Source organism: Gekko japonicus, unplaced genomic scaffold, assembly GCF_001447785.1.
Source record: "Gekko japonicus isolate JY-2015 unplaced genomic scaffold, Gekko_japonicus_V1.1 scaffold927, whole genome shotgun sequence".
In the NCBI taxonomy this organism is placed as follows: Eukaryota; Metazoa; Chordata; class Lepidosauria; order Squamata; family Gekkonidae; genus Gekko; species Gekko japonicus.
In genome coordinates, this window is record NW_015169805.1 from 466,268 (window position 1) to 485,610 (window position 19,343).

The 19,343-nt window shown below is 45.9% G+C and overlaps 2 protein-coding genes across 2 annotated transcripts in view; one reads left to right on the top strand and one right to left on the bottom strand.

The window, feature by feature from the left end:
• The window catches only part of DNAJC3 (DnaJ heat shock protein family (Hsp40) member C3), a 65,149-nt gene extending 60,488 nt beyond the window's left edge, over nt 1–4,661 (top strand). The window contains exons 11-12 of the mRNA XM_015417132.1: nt 1–150; nt 4,042–4,661. Of these exons, the coding sequence (XP_015272618.1) occupies nt 1–150; nt 4,042–4,196 (305 nt within the window). The 3' untranslated portion in view covers nt 4,197–4,661. The remainder of the gene's footprint in view (nt 151–4,041) is intronic.
• A 4,779-nt stretch (nt 4,662–9,440) lies between these two features.
• Nucleotides 9,441–19,343, bottom strand: part of UGGT2 (UDP-glucose glycoprotein glucosyltransferase 2) — a 140,968-nt gene continuing 131,065 nt past the window's right edge. Inside the window, exons 36-38 of the mRNA XM_015417131.1 lie at nt 17,935–18,051; nt 14,556–14,700; nt 9,441–10,401 (exon numbers count right to left, since the gene is read on the bottom strand). Of these exons, the coding sequence (XP_015272617.1) occupies nt 10,379–10,401; nt 14,556–14,700; nt 17,935–18,051 (285 nt within the window). The 3' untranslated portion in view covers nt 9,441–10,378. The remainder of the gene's footprint in view (nt 10,402–14,555; nt 14,701–17,934; nt 18,052–19,343) is intronic.

A 19,343-nucleotide genomic window follows, 5' to 3' on the forward strand; every position in this document is an offset into this window, starting at 1 on the left:
GGAATGCCAAAAAACAAGAAATTGTAAAAGCCTATAGAAAGCTAGCAATGCAGTGGCACCCGGATAACTTCCAGGATGAAGAAGAGAAGAAGAAAGCGGAGAAAAAGTTCATTGACATAGCAGCTGCCAAAGAAGTCCTCACTGATCCAGGTCTGTTACCTGATAGCTCCGTTTGTGGTTTCATAATGAACAACCCAGCAGCAAACAAGTTTGTTCCTTAATCGCAAGGTCAAAGTATCTTTGGATACTTAAATCTGGTGACTGGAGCTGTGAGCAGGCAAGACAAATGTTTCTACAAAACTCAAAAGGGCCCTAGGTTTGCAGAAAAATGTGGAATAATTTAAAAAAAAGTACATTCGGCAGCTTAAAAATTCCAAAAATGATAAAAGGAGTGTGTATATCTTTAAGCAACAGATTCCCTTAGTGGCTGTTGCTAGGCAACCACAGTATTCCAGCCTTCAGTTTCTGTCCGTAAAAAGGCCTATTTCCAGCCCTATTTTGGTCTTTGAGGAAGAACTCATTGGGGCCAGGCCTGGCTAGGGTTGCTGGCTCCAGGTTGGGAAATTCCTGGAGAGTTTGTGATGAAGTCTGAGGAGTGCAGGGTTTGGGGAGGAGACAGGCCTCAGCTGAATATAATGCCATAAAAGCCACCCTCTACAGCAGTCCTTTTCTCCAGGGGGACAGATCTCTGTTGTCTGGAGTTCAGTTGTAATTCTGGGATATTTCCAGGTCCCACTTGAAGGCTGGCAACCCTAGGTCTGGAAGCAACCTCTGAGTGACTTGCTACCACCCAACTTGCCTGACTGAACTAGGCATGGCTGCTTGCTACTGTTTCACAGATCAACTACAGAATACAACCACTGTAATACAAGAGGCTGAATAATGAATAAACATTAATGAAAACCTTTATCTCCCAAAACTTATCCTTATATTGTTGTGAACATACAAAATTTAAGATATATACGAGCAATTCCAAAATAATATGCAAAAATAAAATGGTGCAATTACAACATCACTACTAGAATGTGTGTAAGTCCAATACTGCATATCCAAACTTCATACAGGAAGGATCAAGAAGATGAAGATTCCAAATATAAGTCCCTCGTTTCAGTTATCTTCTTCAGTGAAACCAACTTCTAGATACAAAAATTCTCTTAGTTGTTTATCTTCCAGTAGTTTTATAATTCCCAGTTGGCATTATATCTGACATACCTTCTGAAAAACCTTTTCTTTTTTCTTACAGTATATTCTCTCAGATGGGCACCATTCCAAAGTTTCAATAAAGAAATTAATCCAAACTTTCCAGTGATGGTATAGCCTCTATCCTGAGGAAATCTAGTGATAGTATAACCTCTATCCTCAGCAAATTATTAATACTGCCCTGGATTGGTTCCATCAATTTAGAGAGAGAGAGAGATTACTCGTAGAAGGAATGTTACTTGCACATAGGATTTTACACCCCTAGCTGGATCAATTAAAAGGATTATTTGAAAGCACTGGCACATTGTTGTGGATATCCCTGGTTGCCAAGACAGACTGTTATTTAAAAAAAGGGGGAGGCTATACCATCATTAGAAGGTTCGGATTAATTTCTTTATTGAAATTTTGGAATGGTGCCCCTCTGAGAGATTATAGTGTAAGAAAAAAGAAAGGTTTTTCTTTATGTATGTTAAGATGTAATGCCAACTGGGAATTATAAAACTACTGGAAGATAAACAACTAAGAGAATTTTTGTATCTAGAAGTTGGTTTCACTGAAGAAGATAACCCAAATGAGAGACTTCTATCTGGAGTCCTTGTTCTGTTCCTTCCTATATGAAGTTTGGATATACAGTATTGGTCTTACACACATTCTAGTAGTGATGTAATTTTGCACCATTGTATTTTTGGCATATTGTTCTGGAATTGCTCATAAATATCTTAAATTTTGTATGTTCACAACAATATAAGGATAAGTTTTGCAAGATAAAGGTTTTCATTAATGTTTATTATTTAGTGTTTTTTATTACAGTGGTTATATTCTGTTGGGATCTGTATATACGCTGTGATCCTTCTAATGTTGCTGCTGTTTCACAGCAGTTACCCTATGAAAGCCAGTGTGGTGTAGTGGTTAGAGCTTCAGAGTAGGGTCTGAGATCCAGTTTCAAATCCTCATCTTGCTGTGGAAGCTGACTGGGTGATTTTGAACCACACATACTTTCAGCCTAACCTACCTTACAGGGTTGTTGTGTGGATAAAAAGGATTAGAAGAGAATAAGGTAAGCTATTTTGATCCCCACTGTGGAGGAAGCTGGGGTAGAAATGAAGTAAATAAAGAATAAATATAGCTGGAGATGGGAGGAAGATAAAAGGTAGGTTGGTGAATGGCTGAGAAGGAGAGAAAGAGGCAGGCAGAGGCTATGGGGATTGCAAAAAGAAGAGAAAGAGGTTAGGAAATTCCTAGAAACTGCGGGGGGAAGCCTGGGGAGGTGAGGGACCGAAGAAGGGTTATAATGCCATAGACGCCACCCTCCAAAGAAGCCATTTCCTCCAGAGGAACTAGGGTTGCCAACCTTCAAGTAGGGGATGGTGACCCCCTGGAATTAAAACTGCTCTACAGATGACAGAAATGGAGGGTGGACTTCATGGCATTATACTCTACTGAGGTTGGTTCCCTCCCCAAACCTTGCCCTTTCAAGGCTCCACCCTCAAATCTCAAGGGATTTGCCAACCTTGATCTGGCAACCCTAAGGAGAACTGATCTTTGTAGTGATTCCAGGAGATCTCCAACCCTCATCTGAAAGTTGGCAGCCCTAGAAGCAGAGAAGGAAGCAGGGAAAGGGAAGAGTTTATGGGGGCTTTTAGGAAAGTGGAAGAGGAAATAGTAGGAAAGGGGGAAGTGAGATGCCTCCCGCAAGTCCTTGTGGGTTCCCAATTGTTTAAATATGAAAAGCAGCGCTTCTTTTCTTTCCGCATGGAGCATTCCTTTCTTATGCCTTGGGAAAACACTTTACTAATTTGATATAGGTCCCAGCTGAATCTCATTTAAGATCTTAACCGAGTCATAATTATTTAAGATTATGACAATGGGTTGGATTCAGGGGTGCCCTTGTGCAGGTAGAAGTGCCATCCACTCACACAGGGGAAGGGTTCCACAATTTCTGTGAATTACCCACTCAAGATGCTATGCCCTCCCACATGCACACTGTTTCCCATGCTGTTCCCATGGATCTTGAGCTTTTTGAGTGATGTGGAATTTGCAGAAAGCAGGGAAGTATAGCTCTTTGGACCCAACCCAGAGACTCCTGTTCAATCTAGACATTAACACAGGACACCGTCTTAACTTGAGTTAGACCACTGGTCTGTCTGGGTCAGTACGGTCTGCTCCGACCAGCAGCATCTTAGGTAAATAAATATATAAATAAATAAATAAATTAGGTAGAGGCCTTTCAGCTGGAGATGGTGGTGATTGATCCTGGGACCTGGTGGAACCCAGAACCTTCAGCACGCGAAACAGATTGCTGTACAAGCTCAGCCACAGCCCACACCTAATATTTATTAGTAGTAAAATAAAAATAAGTAAATCCCGCTTTTCTCACACGCTTATAACTGCATTTGACAAAATAGATATACCCCAACAGGCCCAGTCCAGATTTCACGCAGGCAGTAAATCCCAAGGACATCTCAAGCTGGTGAGGGTTCTGCCGGCATGGCACACACAGTGCCCCAGGTGAAGAACCAAGAGCTCTTGGCCTGTACATAGGCCTTACTTTGTGGCTTGGATTCCCCAGTTCCCTCCCTCCCTCTTGCCCCTGGCCACACCCAGAATCCAAGCCACATGCTTACGAAATTGCGTTGAGGGTTCTCACTGCTAGGACAAGGATACAGTAATGCAGAGATGCCATCTAGGTTTGCATAGGATCTTGATTCCTCATGCATCTCCCCTTTCCCTTTTAACTCAACCATTCCTGGTGGTTTCATTTGCAGAATGCGTTCAGGTTGTTTGGCATGCTTTGCGATCTCATGCTTGAACCTTTCACCTTTTTTCTTTTTTTTTTTAAAGAAATGCGGCAGAAGTTCGATGCGGGAGAAGACCCGCTGGATGCGGAAAGCCAGCAAGGCGGAGGAAACCCTTTCCACAGAGGATGGAATTCCTGGCAGGGATTTGATCCCTTCAGTTCCGGAGGACCTTTTAAATTTAAGTTCCACTTCAGTTAGAAAACTGCCCTCCCCTCCCTTCCTGCTTGGCTTCTATGAGTCTGGATTTTATTTTATTTTTAAATTTCTAAGTAACTTAAAATAGTGAGATCTTTCGACAAGGACTTCAGTGAGAACTAGCCCTTCGGTGATGGGAGGGTTAACTAATGTATACAAGAATGTGACGCAACAGCAGAGCTATTAGTACTCATTGATTTTATATTTCCGGTTGTCAAATTCCTGACCTCTACTAGAAGATGTGGAAGAATAATTAAGGCTGCAGTCCTTGGGCCCCTTTCTTGCAAGCGGTTCAAAGCCTTCAGCCCAAGTCCGTGTCGAAGAAAACATTTTATTCAAGAATGCACTTTACAGTTTAGGGTTCCCAGGACTTTCCTGCGTCCTGGCGGAGGGGCTCCAGCCTGGCTCCCGGGGTTTTCTGGCGCACGCGCTGTGATGACATCACCCAGATGTCATTTCATTCATGGGACGCTCTAGCATTTGGGTAAACAACTCTATGGTCACTATCAATGTTCCCTCTAAGCTGTGGAGTCTTGTGAGCAAAAATTCTACTTTGTGAGCTACTGGCATTAAAGCTGTGAGCGAGCAATTTGGCTCCTGCATAAGTTAGTTTGTTCTGGAGCCATCCCTTCCTGAGCTAGGACAAAAATGTGTGAGCCGGAGGCTAAAAAAACTGTGAGCTAGCTCACATTAACTCAGCTTAGAGGGAACACTGGTCACTATCAATGCTCCCTCTGAGCTGTGGAGTCTCGTGAGCAAAAGTTCTACTTTGTGAGCTAACTGGCATTAAAGCTGTGAGCAAGCAATTTGGCTACTGCATAAACTAGCTTGCTCTGGAGCCATCCTCCCTGAGCTAAGACAAAAATGTGTGAGCCATAGACTAAAAAATTGAGAGCTAGCTCACACTAACAGCTTAGAGAGAACACCGTTCACCATAGAGCTTTTACCCAAATGCTAGAGCATCCCCCCATGCAACGTGCCCGGCACGATGACGTCATTGTGCTGGGTACGTTGGGTGCAACAGGGCTCTTCGGGGGCAGGGCTTCCCCTGCCAGCCAGCTGACCAGTGGCGGATTGGGCCCCCTGAAAGCGGGACACCCCCACCCCCATCGGGGGGATGGCAGCCCTATTACACTTTTGCATACTTTTTAGTGACTTTTGTGGGACTCTGTTTTGCTTGTAGAAATGATGAGAGAGTGCAATATTTTTTTTTCAGTAGGAATGCTAATATTTTGATTGACTGCTCTTTGGGAGACACTGGAGGACCCACCCCCACCCCCGGTCACTCCCGCAAGCTGCCATCGTGTCAAAAGCACTTTTAAAACGTAGGTTGAATTATGATCCAGGTCTGCCCTTGCAACAGGAAGAAGCACACGTGGAGAAATTTCCAGGAGGGGCTCGAGCTTATTTAGACCTTTAGCAAGACTGAATTCAGACTCTTCACTATGGTTAAGAACAATGTGCACAAACGCCATACCGTTTCCGGGCTCGCGTGTCTGCCTCGTCCCTCCTCCATTATTCCCTTCTCTTGCAGAAAATCACAGTTTAAAAACCAGGGCTATTTTTGGGCAGGAACGCACAGGAACGGAGTTCCGGCTGGCTCCCAAGTTGGCCACGCCTAGCAGGAACTCATTAGCATAATAGGCCACACCCAACAGCAGAAACGCATTAGGATTGGCTACATTAGGGTTGTGTGGCCTAACATGCATAGGAGTTCCTGCTCCAAAAAAAGGCCCTGGGTTTTGACAACAAACAAGGTCAACTGAATAAGAAGCAAAAAGTGGGTGTGGCTGGATGACCACACTTCTGGTAACATGGGGGTGCGGCCTAATATGCCAATGAGCTGTGCTGTCAGGGGTGTGGCCCAATATGCTAATGAGTTCCTGCTGTTGGGTGTGGCCTATTATGCTAATGAGTTCCTGCTGGGCTTTTTCTACAAAAAGAGCCCTGTAAAAACTAACCGCAGTTGCCAGAGACTTACACATAAGAGGGGCGCACGTTCACTAGAGATGAGTGGTCTTCTCACGAGGATCCTGAACCTGGTGTGGAGCCTAGGTGGGGAGGGCAACTCCGGCTAATTTGCATGCCTGCATTGGCAAGACGCAGGTAAAAGGAGTTAGTTTTTAACTGTGATTCTCTACATAAGAAGCTGTTGGGGGAGCAAAAGGCTCTCTTACCAGCTGAGCTCCAAGCCGGTGCCTGCACCTTCTTCCTGCTTCACTGTTCTGTACCATGGCTGTATGCAGCTTCAGGTCAGTCCAGTGCTCCAGATGTCCCATCAGGAGCATCTGTAAGGCTGCAGTTCCTGGGAGTAAGCCCCATTCAATAAAATGGGACTTAGGGGACCCCTGAGTTGACCTGCTGAGGATTGCTTTCTGAGACTTATGTTTGTGGGAAGGGGAGTGGCCCGTGAATACGTGTTCTGATTCTTTCTCAAAGGATGGTTTTCTCGGGTTAGAAACGTCTCCCATTCCCCTTTTTGTCTTGAGGGCTTGCTGCACAGAGAGACTTACAACAGTATTCTTAATTGCTGTCCAGTAGAGCATTCCGAACTTTGCACTCAGTATAGACTTGGTATTTGAGCAGGGTGACCACTGAACGGCCATTGTGCCAAATCTGCAGAATTTTAGTTGAGCCCTTGAGACTGATCCTTAAAAGAAAGGAATGGGATGTGTTTCGGGGTGACCTGCAAGATGGCAGTGTTGTGGTTGTAAGATGTTTCATATCTTCATCTATTTGAGAGGAAGTTAAATGGCAGTTCCGAGTACCTTACAGCTAATATGAACTGACGTGTATCATTTGTGAGCACTGGAAGGATTTGTACTGTTTGTGAAGATGTACAGGTCTCGCTGTATTAACCAGGAAACTTGTAAATCGGCAAATGTCAAGTATTTTCAACAGTATGTATTAACATTTTATTCCTTTTAGGACCATCATCAGAAATGGAGTAGGCAGGGGGTAGAAAATGATCCTTGCTTTCTGCTGCAATCCTAAACACAGTTACGAGGGAGTAAGTGCCATTGAGCCCAGTGGGGCTCGTTTCAGATCTGACAAGGAGGTTCATTGACAAGCCCTGTCTTGCATGGACCGGGAGGGAAGGCGGCATGGGGGACCCCAATCTCGTCAGATCTCGGAAGCCAAGCAAGGTCAGTACTTGGAAGGGAGACCACCAAGGAGGACTCTGCAGAGGACGGCCATGGCCAACCACCTCTGCTTCTCACTTGCCTTGAAAACCCCTCAGTGAGGTCACCACAAGTCAGGTACAACTGGACGGCACTTTTGGTGTGGACTCAGCTGCATGTGGTTTTTCACGTCTGTCACTGTTGCCTGGGGCACCATTAGCAACTGCAAATGAGATTGTTCCAAGAGTCCTTCAAAGCAGGTTTCGTTATCACATCAGTAAAGACCAGCCTCTGTCAGTTAACATAAGCCCTTGCAGTAGAGGCACAGCGTCCCAATGTTTGTAGAGATCCGATTTAAAAAAAACAAAACAGGGCAGTGCTATGAAGCTAAGAAGTTCTTTTGAAGATAAGAAGTTTGAAAACAAGCTAGGTAGTGTACTGGCAGCAACAATTTAGATTAAAGCTGTTTCCTAGTTTTATCAAACAGTTTCAAGCTTCTGTGAACACCAGCAAGCTTATTTTTTTCTGTGTGTGTGGATATGTGAAACCAGATTAATATGAACAAGAGTGCCATAGTTTTAAAAATTGGTTATATGCTACAGAAATGTCTCCAATGTGCCAGTGTTTCCATGCACTTATCTTTCATTGGGCGAGGGTGGGAGGAGAGGGGATCCGACAGAACATGCATTCACTTCTCCTCTTTGGAAGCTTAAGAAAGCAATTTAGAGAGCAATTCAGCAGTTGTTTTCTGGGTTGCTGTAGGACGATATTGGTATTTGTTATTAAATGCCTTAAATGTGCACAAGCTTTGAGACCTTTTTATTTTCCCAAAAATCATGGCACAGATGTCTTAAGGGGCACCCTGGAATTTAATATGTGCTGAGTGAATACTGGGAGTAAAATTCTGTGTCCTTATCTCAGTGACCTACAGCCCGATTGCAGCTCTGCCGCTTCTAACCTACCCTTTTTGCCTGACATCTTATTTTTCTGTGAGAAGAGATCTTTGTGTGTGTGTGTCTCTCTCTCTCTCTCTAGTAGGGGGCAACTACTCCATGTACAGTCTGAGGGGGCCTAGGCTAGATGCTTGTTTATTAGACCCAGCCAAGACCTGATGGCAACCACCATTGTTCCTATATCTGCACCGTTCCTGTCTCATATGAGGTCTGCTTAGGGCTGACAGACGGCTTGCAGGAAAATGTTATGTCCCTTTCACAGAGGCTTAATAATAAGCAGTTGAAGCGTGCTGAGCAATTCATGCACGTGATGTAGTTAAAAGTATAAATATTTCGTGGCAAGCAGTGTAGAATTGTGTTCTTTAGCCTCCAAGACAGGGGAAACGACTCCAACATGGCTCTTTCCCCCTCTGCAGTGGTGGGATGTGGTATGGACCACAGGGGGACGACTCCACATAATAGGGCTGGTTTTAGAGGTACAGCAGTGGCAGCTCCATTACAAAGTGCACTACAACGCTGCTTGAAAAACAAAGGCCCATTCCACCCTTGAAGTAGCAAATATTCGAACGAAGAAGTCCCGACTCTATGTAACGTGGTATCAAGTTTAATTTATTTCTCATAATTTTCTCTCACCCAACCTCTGGGTACCCAACTTTACAGCACTGGCTGCCATTGGCCAGGCCCAGGAAATATACACTGTGCTGGTATCAGGACATGAACAAACTTTACAGCATGGTGAAAAAGGAATTCATTCAAAACAGCAACACACACACACACACACGTTCCCCACTGATTGTGACATCTGGTTCTTGCAGAGAAACAGACTGACAAGGAATGGATTTTTATCTGAAGTTGCCATTTTAAAATTAAAATCTGAACATTGAAAAATGGTCCAGCATGTCCAACCACCCAGGCAATGGTTTACCCATCATTTTAACTCCTTTCCAAGCTAAATTGTTACACAGCAGCAAGGTTGAGACTATTAACAGGAGAAGTACAGTAAAAAGGGAAGCTCTCCAAAGAGAAACATTACTAACCTATTGGTCTCTTTATACAGCCCAGTCCTGTGTTTGCTTAGTGGTAAGAGTAAGTTTACTGAACAGACTTCCAAGAAAACATGCACAGGACTGCACCCTTAGCTTCTCCATTTTTTAATCTTGCTGAAGGTGGTGTATAGATAGTCCTGTCTTCCCAACAACACTGTGAGTTAGGCCAGGTTGCATGTGTTTTTGTGTGAGTGTCTGTCTGTGGCCACCCTAAGGTCACCAGTGAATTTAATGTCAAAGTAGGAGTTTGAACCCAGGTTGCCCTAAGGCCTAGTATTCCACATCTCCAGGAGCAAAGGTATATTTTTTAAAAATCCTGAAAACATGTAGGTTTTATGCACTTGGAACAAATTAAAACAGTAGCTAACAACTGGCGGTTTTAATAAGAGAAACAGTGACAGACCCCCAATCGCTGCTTTTAAATACACTATATAAATGACACTGAGAAATGGTGAACAATGACATCACGAGGCACTTCTAACCAAGGGCTTAATCCACTGAGAAACTGCTTTTCAATTGATTCTTAAGTCAATAAGAGTACAGTAAAGTTGTCTGAGGAAGCTACCGGATAGACGGCAGAAAAAGCAATTCAGGCTTCAAATTGTGTTGTCTCAAGTTATTGGAGGAGGTGCAGTGTTGGCTACAGCCGGTCCGTTTGACATGACCTCATACTGAGGCACGCACTTTGAATAGCAAGAGGCTGCTGACCAGAACTCTGCATGGAATACAAGCACATTGTACTTAGGGAAAATAGCACCAGCATTTTCATGGCCCCTGGAAACAAAAGAAAGGGGGAAAGGCCATCAGGCCAAACTAGAAACCGGAGAGCTACTGTTTTTCTTGGACCTCCTTTTTCATTCTGTTCTTCACTTTGCATGTAAAATAGGCAGGGAAGTAATGTTTTAATTTAATATCACATTCGTGAATCTTAAAAAATAAGAGCGTCTCTGAAGTATTTACATCCACGGCCAACAGCAGTCTGCCCCTGCTTCTTCCCGCTCCCCTGAAGTCCACGTTAGGTTGGAGGGCAGTTGTGCCATCCGAACGAATTCCAGACAGCACTTTTAAAGTTCATCATGTTTAGATTCTGCAGTAGGGGGGGAAAAAACCACATGCATTTGTTCTGTGCATTCAAGGACACCACATGAGTTGCAAAACCAAACAAAAAAATTTAATTAACACAGCTGAGATTGTTTGGATATTTTCTTAATGTCATCCTCTCATTGCCGCTGGAATCCTTATTTTAATTTGATGCTTTAATCCTGTGTCCAAGCTGGTAGCAATATTATTAAGCAGTGCCTTCAGAAAAAGAGATGGCCAGGAGTCATATATAAGCTAACCAATTCCCAAAGATGTAATATGTTTCCTGGTGGCCACTTATTTCTTAAGTCTCGGGGATAAGATCCAAAGGGTCTTGTATGGATTGGAAATAAACAGAGAGCTTTGAGGTCCCCCGCCACCAGCCGCCCGGCTAGCAAAGAGCTCAGTCCAGTTGTGTGTGTCACATCTGTATACCCTAAGTTTAGCTGCAAGCTTTCTTATCTCTCGGCCAGGAAATCTCTCTCCTCTTTCTCTGGCCACAGGGGAACAAACAGTTTTCCTTGGAAACAGAAAGCAAAGCATGTTCCTGTCACAAAGCAAAAAGCTGATGTGGGCTCCCCCCGCCAGCATAGGCATTAGTTCAGAAGAGCCCAGGAAACCGCCTTTCTTTGCAGGAAACAGCTGCCTTATGCAAATGGCCCCACGCGGTGGCAGCCATTTTGTGGTGATGCCCACTACCCTTTCACAAAATTCCAAGTGTGTTCACAGGGTCAAAACAAGGCAAAACTCATTTAAAAAACGGCTTACGCTACAGCGACAACTATGTGGAGAGGCAGCCATAAAATAGTGACCTCCTTTACGATGCCTGCTGCTTCCAGAGACTTCCAATTAGTTGCATGGGGGTAGTGATACTAAACAACCAGCCTGGTAATTGAGTTTCTCTTACATGTCCTTCTGAGGGCTGGTTCCCATATTCAAAGTACCTCATTTTAAGTACTGGTCTTTCACGAGGCCTAAAGCGTTCCATGTGGATTACCTCAAAAATCCTTTCAAATAACTTTGTGAGGTAAGTCATATTATGCCAATGGAAGATAGTCAGAGGCATAGCCTACTGCCACCTAAACGTGTTCTTGATCAAACTTATTTGAACCAGAAAATTCCAGGAGCACAGCTGAGGTCTCCCAGCCGTTTCGTGTTGATAGCTCTCAATACCTGGTCTGTCAGAGCTGACTGTCTGAACAGGATTCTGCTGAAAAGTACTATGCTTGTGATTGTGCAGGATGATACAGGGCAGTTGACAACAGACCCCTCCTGTCCCCTGCACACATGCTGAACAGTGGCACGCCAGACCATTTTGCGTCACTCACAGAAATAGTTCTCTGCCTGAGTGAATGAGGTGAGCCTGAGGGGGTGGTGGTGTGGGAGAAAGCAGTGGGCATAGTTTATGCCTTTCCAGGGACCCAGGGCCCATATCTCCACCAGCTGGGTCTGAGGTAAACGTAGGGTTGCCAAGGCGCCAATGGGGGCGGGGTTCCCCCCGATTTTAGGGCCCACAGTCTGCTGCTGGCCAGTTCGCCGGCGGGGGAGCCTTGCCACCGAAGAGCCCCGCTGTGCCCAACGTGCCCAGTGCGACGATGTCACCCGGAGGGATGCTGTAGCATTTGGTGATGTTCCGAGGGAGACCATAGAGCTTTTAGGCAAATGCGAGAGCGTCCAACGTGTCCAGCGCGATGACGTCACTTCTGGATGACACTGCTGCAGCACACACGCACCAGAAGACCCCAGGACCGAGCCAGGAGCCCCCTGCCGGCAGGTGGGTAAGACCTGGCAACCCTAGGTAAACCTGTGAGCGGCTGGAGCCTGAGATGCTTCCACTGCGCCCGCCCAAGTAAAGCCCTCGTCTCCCACACTGTTAGGTTTGTTCCAGAGGTAGATGCTAAGTTTTTTTTTTCTGCAAGTCATGCCAAAAATGTTGCTTCTACCTGATGTGGGTATTCTGCCTGTGGAGTTTTTAACTTTTGATGGTTCATTCACACATGCGAATCACCTCAAAGCTGGCCTTATCAAGTGATAAGCCGTGTCTGTGATATGTGAACAAGACTGCAGCAGAAGAAATATACTTCAGCTGTTCTGGCCTATATCAGCACTACTGAAGACATCCACATAATGGGATTCTGAATCCTGGATGCTCTGTGCAAAGTGAGAGCGGAGGCAGTGTTGGGGGACCGGGTCCGTCCTTGGTTTTGGAACCTTGGCAGACTTTTCCACGGAATCTGGCCCTGTCAGTCACTTCAGGCTGTCACTCATGTATCATTCTTGATTGGCAGTTATGTCCTGTTTCTGTCCTCTGTTTCCAGGAAATGCACAGCTCAGTCATAAACACGTTTACTTGAAAGGAAGTCCCACTGAGTTCAGTATGACTTACTTCCAAGAAAGTCTGCATTGGCTGTTAAAGGAAAATAGGGGCGGCATTACAGAAACAGCTAGAAAGCAGAGGACAGTGGGTGTAAGGGGAACAAGAACAAATCTATGGACATAATGACATTTCAAAGGCAACTACAAAACAAATATTTCTGACTTTCGTAAACAAACTATAGTGCCAGCTTGTTGCAAGGGTGCAAAGGTACCGAGGGAGAAGTCCAACCCAGAGAAAGCCAGATAGCAAACTGCACACAAATTTCACTGAAATCAGTGAGACAAGTTAGTGGTTTTTGACCTAAGCCCCACCCATGTAAGAGGCTTCAAGCAGGACTAACTTCCTTTGTCCAGTATTATCCATTGCTAGTAAATGTCATGTCTAGGCAAAAAAAAAGCGCTGGGGATTTCCCAAATGCTAGTCAATTTTATGTCTGACCTGCATAGCCCAGTCTTGTTAAGTAGGTCAGCCCTGGTTAGTAATCGGACGGGAAGTCATCAAGGAAGTCCGGGGGTTGCTGTGCAGCGGAAGGCAAGGGCAAACCACCCTCTGAACATCCCTGGCCTTGGGAACCCAATGGGGTTGCCAGAAGTCAGCTGTGAGTTGACAGCAATGAATAGATACATTTAAGCAAAAATATTGTTCTATATGGATATTAAAGTGGCCTGGAGATTTATTTACTTAATTTATATCCCACCTTTCCCCTGAATGTAGAACCAAAAGGGCTTACGCCGTTCTCCTCTCCTCCTTTTACTAAGGCCGTAGTATTATGAACTATGGTGCTGGAGGAGACTCTTGAGAGTCCCTTGGACTACAAGGGGATCAAATCAGTCAATCCTCAAAGAAATCAACCCTGACTGTTCCCTGGAAGGCCAGATATTGAAGCTGAAGCTCAAATACTTTGGCCACCCAATGAGAAGGGAGCACTCACTGGAGAAGACCCTGATGCTGGGAAAGATTGAAGGTCAAAGAAGACGGGGACGGCAAAGGATGAGATGGTTAGACAGTGTCATAGATGCAACGAACATGAAGTTGAGCCAACCTCAGAGGACGGCGGAAGACAGGAAGGCCTGGCGGGATCTGGTCCATGGGGTCGCAAAGAGTCGGACTCGACTGTGCAACTGAACAACAACAAGTATTATGCACACTTTCTTGGAAGTAACTCATACTAAACTCAGTGGGGTATTCCTTTCAAGTAAACATGTCTATGACTGAGCTGTACTTTTTTTTTTTGAAATGGAGAACAGAAACAGCCCATAGTAGCATCTGGGGAAGTGATGCTCTGTATTTCTGGTGCTTGGGGGGCTACAGTGGGAGGGCTTCTGGAGTTCTGGCCCCGCTGGTGGACCTCCTGATGGCACCTGGGTTTTGGCCGCTGTGTGACGCAGAGTGTTGGAGTGAATGGGCCATTGGCCTGATCCAACATGGCTTCTCTTGTGTTCTTAGCTGACCATCAAGAATGATACATGAGTGACGGCCTGAAGTGACTGACAGGGCCAGATTTGGTGTAAACATGTGCCAGGTTTCCAAAACCCAGGAAGGACCCAATCCCCCAACTGTGCCTCTGCTCTTACTTCACACACAGTGTCCAAGAAGCTGTGCTTGCATACACCATCTCTTCCACGTTAAGGAAGTCCTCAGAATGATTTGCCAAAGGGCTCCCCACATCCTGGAGCCAGCACTGTTCTCTGTGGTGCAGATCTGGGAACACCTCAAAACCTTTCATTCGGTATCTCCCTCACACCTCCTTTCCACAAGTCTTTACAAATCTTTCAGGGCCTCACCTTTTGGGGAGGGCTGGGCCATGTTTTCCTTTCTTCCCCTGTTTCGACTGATCAGCTGCTGGATTTCAGAATCATACTTGGCCCATTCAGGAACTATCCGGAGAGCAGCTTCGAGTTTGGGTTCTTTAGTTTTTGGGTTGTTACACTGAAGTTGTTGGTTTAAAAAAAACAAGCAAGCAAGAACGTTCAGATAAGGCAACAGTTAGAAGTCTTCTTAAGTACAGAGATCATCAAGTGTAACTTTTAACATACCAATTAAAGAATATGATCTATAGGCTAAATTAAAATCCAGGAGATGGACTTGCTGAGACTCAAACGATATATTCAGAAACGGCATTCGGTAAAGAGAAAGTAGACAGCCCTGAAGTAAGTCACTGTTGTTGTTCTGTATCCTGATGCTCAGTGCAGCAAAGTCATGTGGCATCCTTCAGTCCAAGGAGTATGGTTGCCAACCTCCAGGTGGGACCTGGAGATCTCCTGTTATTTCAATTGATTTCCCCGGCAACAGGGAATCAGTTCCCCTGGAAAAAAATGGCTGCTTTGGAAGGTGAACTCTATGGCATTATACCCTGATGATCCAGGCTCCACCCCCCAGGTATTTATACCCCAGCCAGAGCTGGAAATCCTACCAAGGAGCCTTTCCCCAATGTAACTTGTTCAAAGCACTTAAGCGGGAAGCAAACATTCAGTGCCGATGAGCAGACTGGAAGGATACAGGCAGATCCCATTTTGATGAATGTAGAAGGGTGCTGACCCTTCCCCAAGGTTATTCAGCAAGTCCGTAGAGGTCAGTGGCGGAATGACCCCCGTAAGTCTGGAGACACGCCCCATTTTGGCTCCATAACAAAATTAGAGCTCATAACAGTGCTGACACATCAGCAAACTACTATGCAAATGATTCTGGCAAAAAAACCCCCACTTATTAATATTTTAGAGAACAGCATGCCATGCTTTTCAATCACTGCTCTATTAGGCAGCCTCAACATCTGGAAAGCATTCTTTCTATAAACAGGACCATCTGTCACCAGCCCCCCCCAAGGAGTCTTTGATCCCACCATTCATCATTTTCAACTGGCTCATCCCCAACTAGTTTCTTCTGTCGCTGCTACAACTCACAGAAACCGGCAAGAATATGAAGTCTGGCAGGAATCTTCAGCGACACAAGCTAGTCCATTAAAGCAAAGATGTAGTAAACTGTGACTGGCCGCGTTTTGCCCTTCCTAAAAAGAAACCCACAGCTGTATCCTGCATGAGGCAAGATATTTTTGTGTATTTGTGTAGGGGTTCCGTGGTGGAGTACCTGGATTGCACGTAGAAGGGTCCAGGTTCTATCACCAGTTGAAGGTAACAGGTGCTGAGAAAGACTCTGCCTGAGGCTACAGAGAGGAGCCACCAGTCAGAGTACACAATAATAAGACCATAAGAGACGCCAATCAGGTCAAAGGCCCATCCAGTCCAACACTCTGTCACACAGTGGCTAAAAATACCAGGTGCCATCAGGAGGTCCACCGGTGGGGCTAGGACATTAGAAGCCCTCCCACTGTTGCCCCCCCCCAGCACCAAGAAGACAGAGCATCCCTTGCCCCAGAGCCCCTATCTATACCTTAGCAAGGTGGACCAATGACACTGTGAAAGGCCAGCTTCCTGTTCCAGAACACATGGATTTTGCCTTATACCAAGTCAGACCACTGGTCTGTCAAGGTCAGTATTGTCTACTCAGACTGGCAGCTGCTCTCCAGGGTCCCAGGCAGAGGTCTTTCACATCACCCACTGCATGATCCTTTTTAACTGGAGATGCCGGGGACTGTACCTGGGACCTCCTGCATGCCAAGCAGATATTCTGGTTCTGAGCTACAGGCCTTCCCCTTTTAAAGAAGGAAGTATCAGAAAAAGCCTAGCAATCGACATCTATCTGAGCTAAAGGCAATCTTTATGTGAAAAATGATTTCTTTGGACCTGTTCACTCACTCCTGAGTGACTGGAACAGAGCTTGGACTTCTTGATTCCTGCCACAGTCCCCTTTCTGGACTAGAAACTGATGGCCAAGTGACAAAAATACAAAGTTCGTTTTAAAAAGAGAATATCTCAAATAATAAAAAAGATCCCTTCCCCCCAAAGGTTCTCATTGGAAAAAACGGGACATCTACATTTAAGCACATAACAATATGTCCCTAGTTCAGTTGCTCATTCCTACGGAGCAAGTCAGGGCTTGATGAGATGTTTTTCCCCATTGTAAAAAAATCAGGCATGCAAGATCCTGGTTTAGATCGGGGCCATGGCACAAGGGGATTAAGTCTCTCCTCTCCTTCCCTCCTGCCCCTGCCGGCGGCCCACTATTTTCATGATCTGAAATTGCCTTGGAAAAGTTCCCCAGGCCTGGTTTCAGATGAGGTATATTGAGGAGGAGGCTTAAATCCCCCCCCCCACTTTCCTCTTGCTGCAGCCCAGTGGGAAGAATGTTTGAGTGTTCATTCACCGATTAGAATTGTTGACGTGTAAATTAAAGTTATTTACGCAGCACACCGTGAAAAAGCTGTTATGTGAAACGGGAGTATATGCAAATTCCGTAGTGTGTATAAAAAGGTAAAGGTTCCCTTGCTCGAAAGCCAGTCGAATCCGACTCTAGGGTTGCGGTGCTCATCTCCGTTTCAAAGCCGAAGAGCCAGCGCTGTCTGAAGACGTTTCCGTGGTCATGTGGCCGGCATGACTAAACACCAAGGCGCACGGAACGCTGTTACCTTCCCACTGAAGTGGTCCCTATTTATCTACTTGCAATTTCTTGCTTTAGAACTGCTAGGTTGGCAGGAGCTGGAACTAGAGACAGGAGCTCACTCCGTCTTGCGGCACCCGGGTCTTGAACCGCTGAACTACTGACCTTCCACAGCCTGCAGTTCAGCGTCTTAACCACTTGAGCCACCGCAGCATACATCTTTATTACTTTATTACTTGTTGAAGAAACACTACTCACTGCAAAACAGCAGTCTAAATATATTTTCATAATACTACATCACGGTTGTTTCCATCATTGTTCTGATCCAAATCATGGCCCCTCTCACTTTATATTTTAGGGAAAAGTGGGGGGGGGGGAGACCTGAGAGCTGCATTCACAGAACTTCCAGTATCTCATCCACCCCGAGTGAGCCCAACATCCATTCCTGACCTTAGCACGGGTTAGATCCTTGGGGCCAAGGATGAGGCACACAAGAACTGCCTACACCACACTCTACTGCCTTGAGAACTTTCTTCAGAGTGTGGTATTTAGATAGGTTGAATATATAAATCAAACAACAGCAATCCAGCATAAAGCTCGAGGCCTGAAAAACACATCTAGAATAAGCACATGGAGGGGGGTGGTTGTTGTAGTAATACACTGACTTACCAGATCAATTGTTTTAGCCTTCCGCTTGGATTTGTCATCACACCAAGTTTCACACCACAGCCACTCTTGAGGGAGAGACTTAATAGCCACTTGATGGATCATGTTGTTGGGAAGATCCTAAAAAGAAATAACAGTAGGCCACAAGTTAATACTGCGAATTGTGGCTCTGACGCTCTACTTGCCAGAAGGTAGAGGCAAACTGGATACTGAAACAAGGCTAGGTCACATCAGAGAAAGAACTCCTCCTTCCCACTGCTGGGCTTCTGATATTGCCGTACGAATAAGGAAGCGGGCCTCTTCTCCGTCCACTCTTCCCATGGGCAAGGACACAAGAAGGTACGGGTGAGCTGCAAAAATTGGGCCCAGCTAGGGTTGCCAAATCGACTTACCTCTGCCGGCGGGGGACTTTGTGCTGGCTCCCGGCAGCATGCACGTCACAGGAAAGTGATGTCATGATGCCGGGGACGCTGGGGGCGGGGCACAGCCATTTGAGGGGAAAACATAGAGTTTTCCCCTCAAATGGCTGTGCCCCGCCCCCAGTGTGCCTGGCGTCACGACATCACTTTCCTGTGACGTGCACGCGGGGGTGGGGTTTCCCCCGGGGGCCGATTCCGCGGGGGCAGAAATCGGACCTCCAAAGCGGGGGGAAATCCGCCCCCCCGGGGGGATTTGGCAGCCCTAGGCCCAGCACTCCTCTATGATTTCCGTTTTCTTGGAATATCTCCATCCTGTCTTTACCCTTTCGGAGAGCCACGAAGAGATGCTAAGGCGTCAAGTATTTAAACACCCCACCACTGCATATATACAACTGAGAGGTGATATGATAACCATCTTCAAGTACTTGAAGGGCTGTCATATAGAGGATGGTACGGAGTTGTTTTCTGTGGCCCCAGAAGGTTGGACCAGAACCAATGGCTTGAAATTAGAAAGAGGTCTGCTTCCTTATTTGTAGGGGAATATCAGTAGCACAGTAGCTAAACATTAGGAAGAACTTCCTGTCAGTTAGGACGGTTCCTCGGTGGAACAGGCTTCCTCTGGAGGTGGTGGGCTCCCCTTCTTAGGTGGTTTTCAAGCAAAGGCTAGATGGCTAGATGGCCATCTGACAGCAATGCTGAGTCTGTGAACTTGGGCAGATCATGAGAGCTGGAGGGCAGGAGAGGTTGCCTCAGTGCTTAGTTCTTCATGGCCCTTTCTTACATGCCCAGGGAAATGTTGATCGCCACTTTGGGGTCAGGAAGCAATTTTCTCCAGGCCAGTTTGGCCAGGGATCCTGGAGGTTTTTTTCCATCTCCTGGGCATGGAGCAGGGGTCACTGAGGGTGGTGGTGGAGAAATAGTTGTGAATTTCCTGCATTGTGCAGGGCGTTGGACTAGATGACCCTGGAGGTCCCTTCCAACTCTATGATTCTG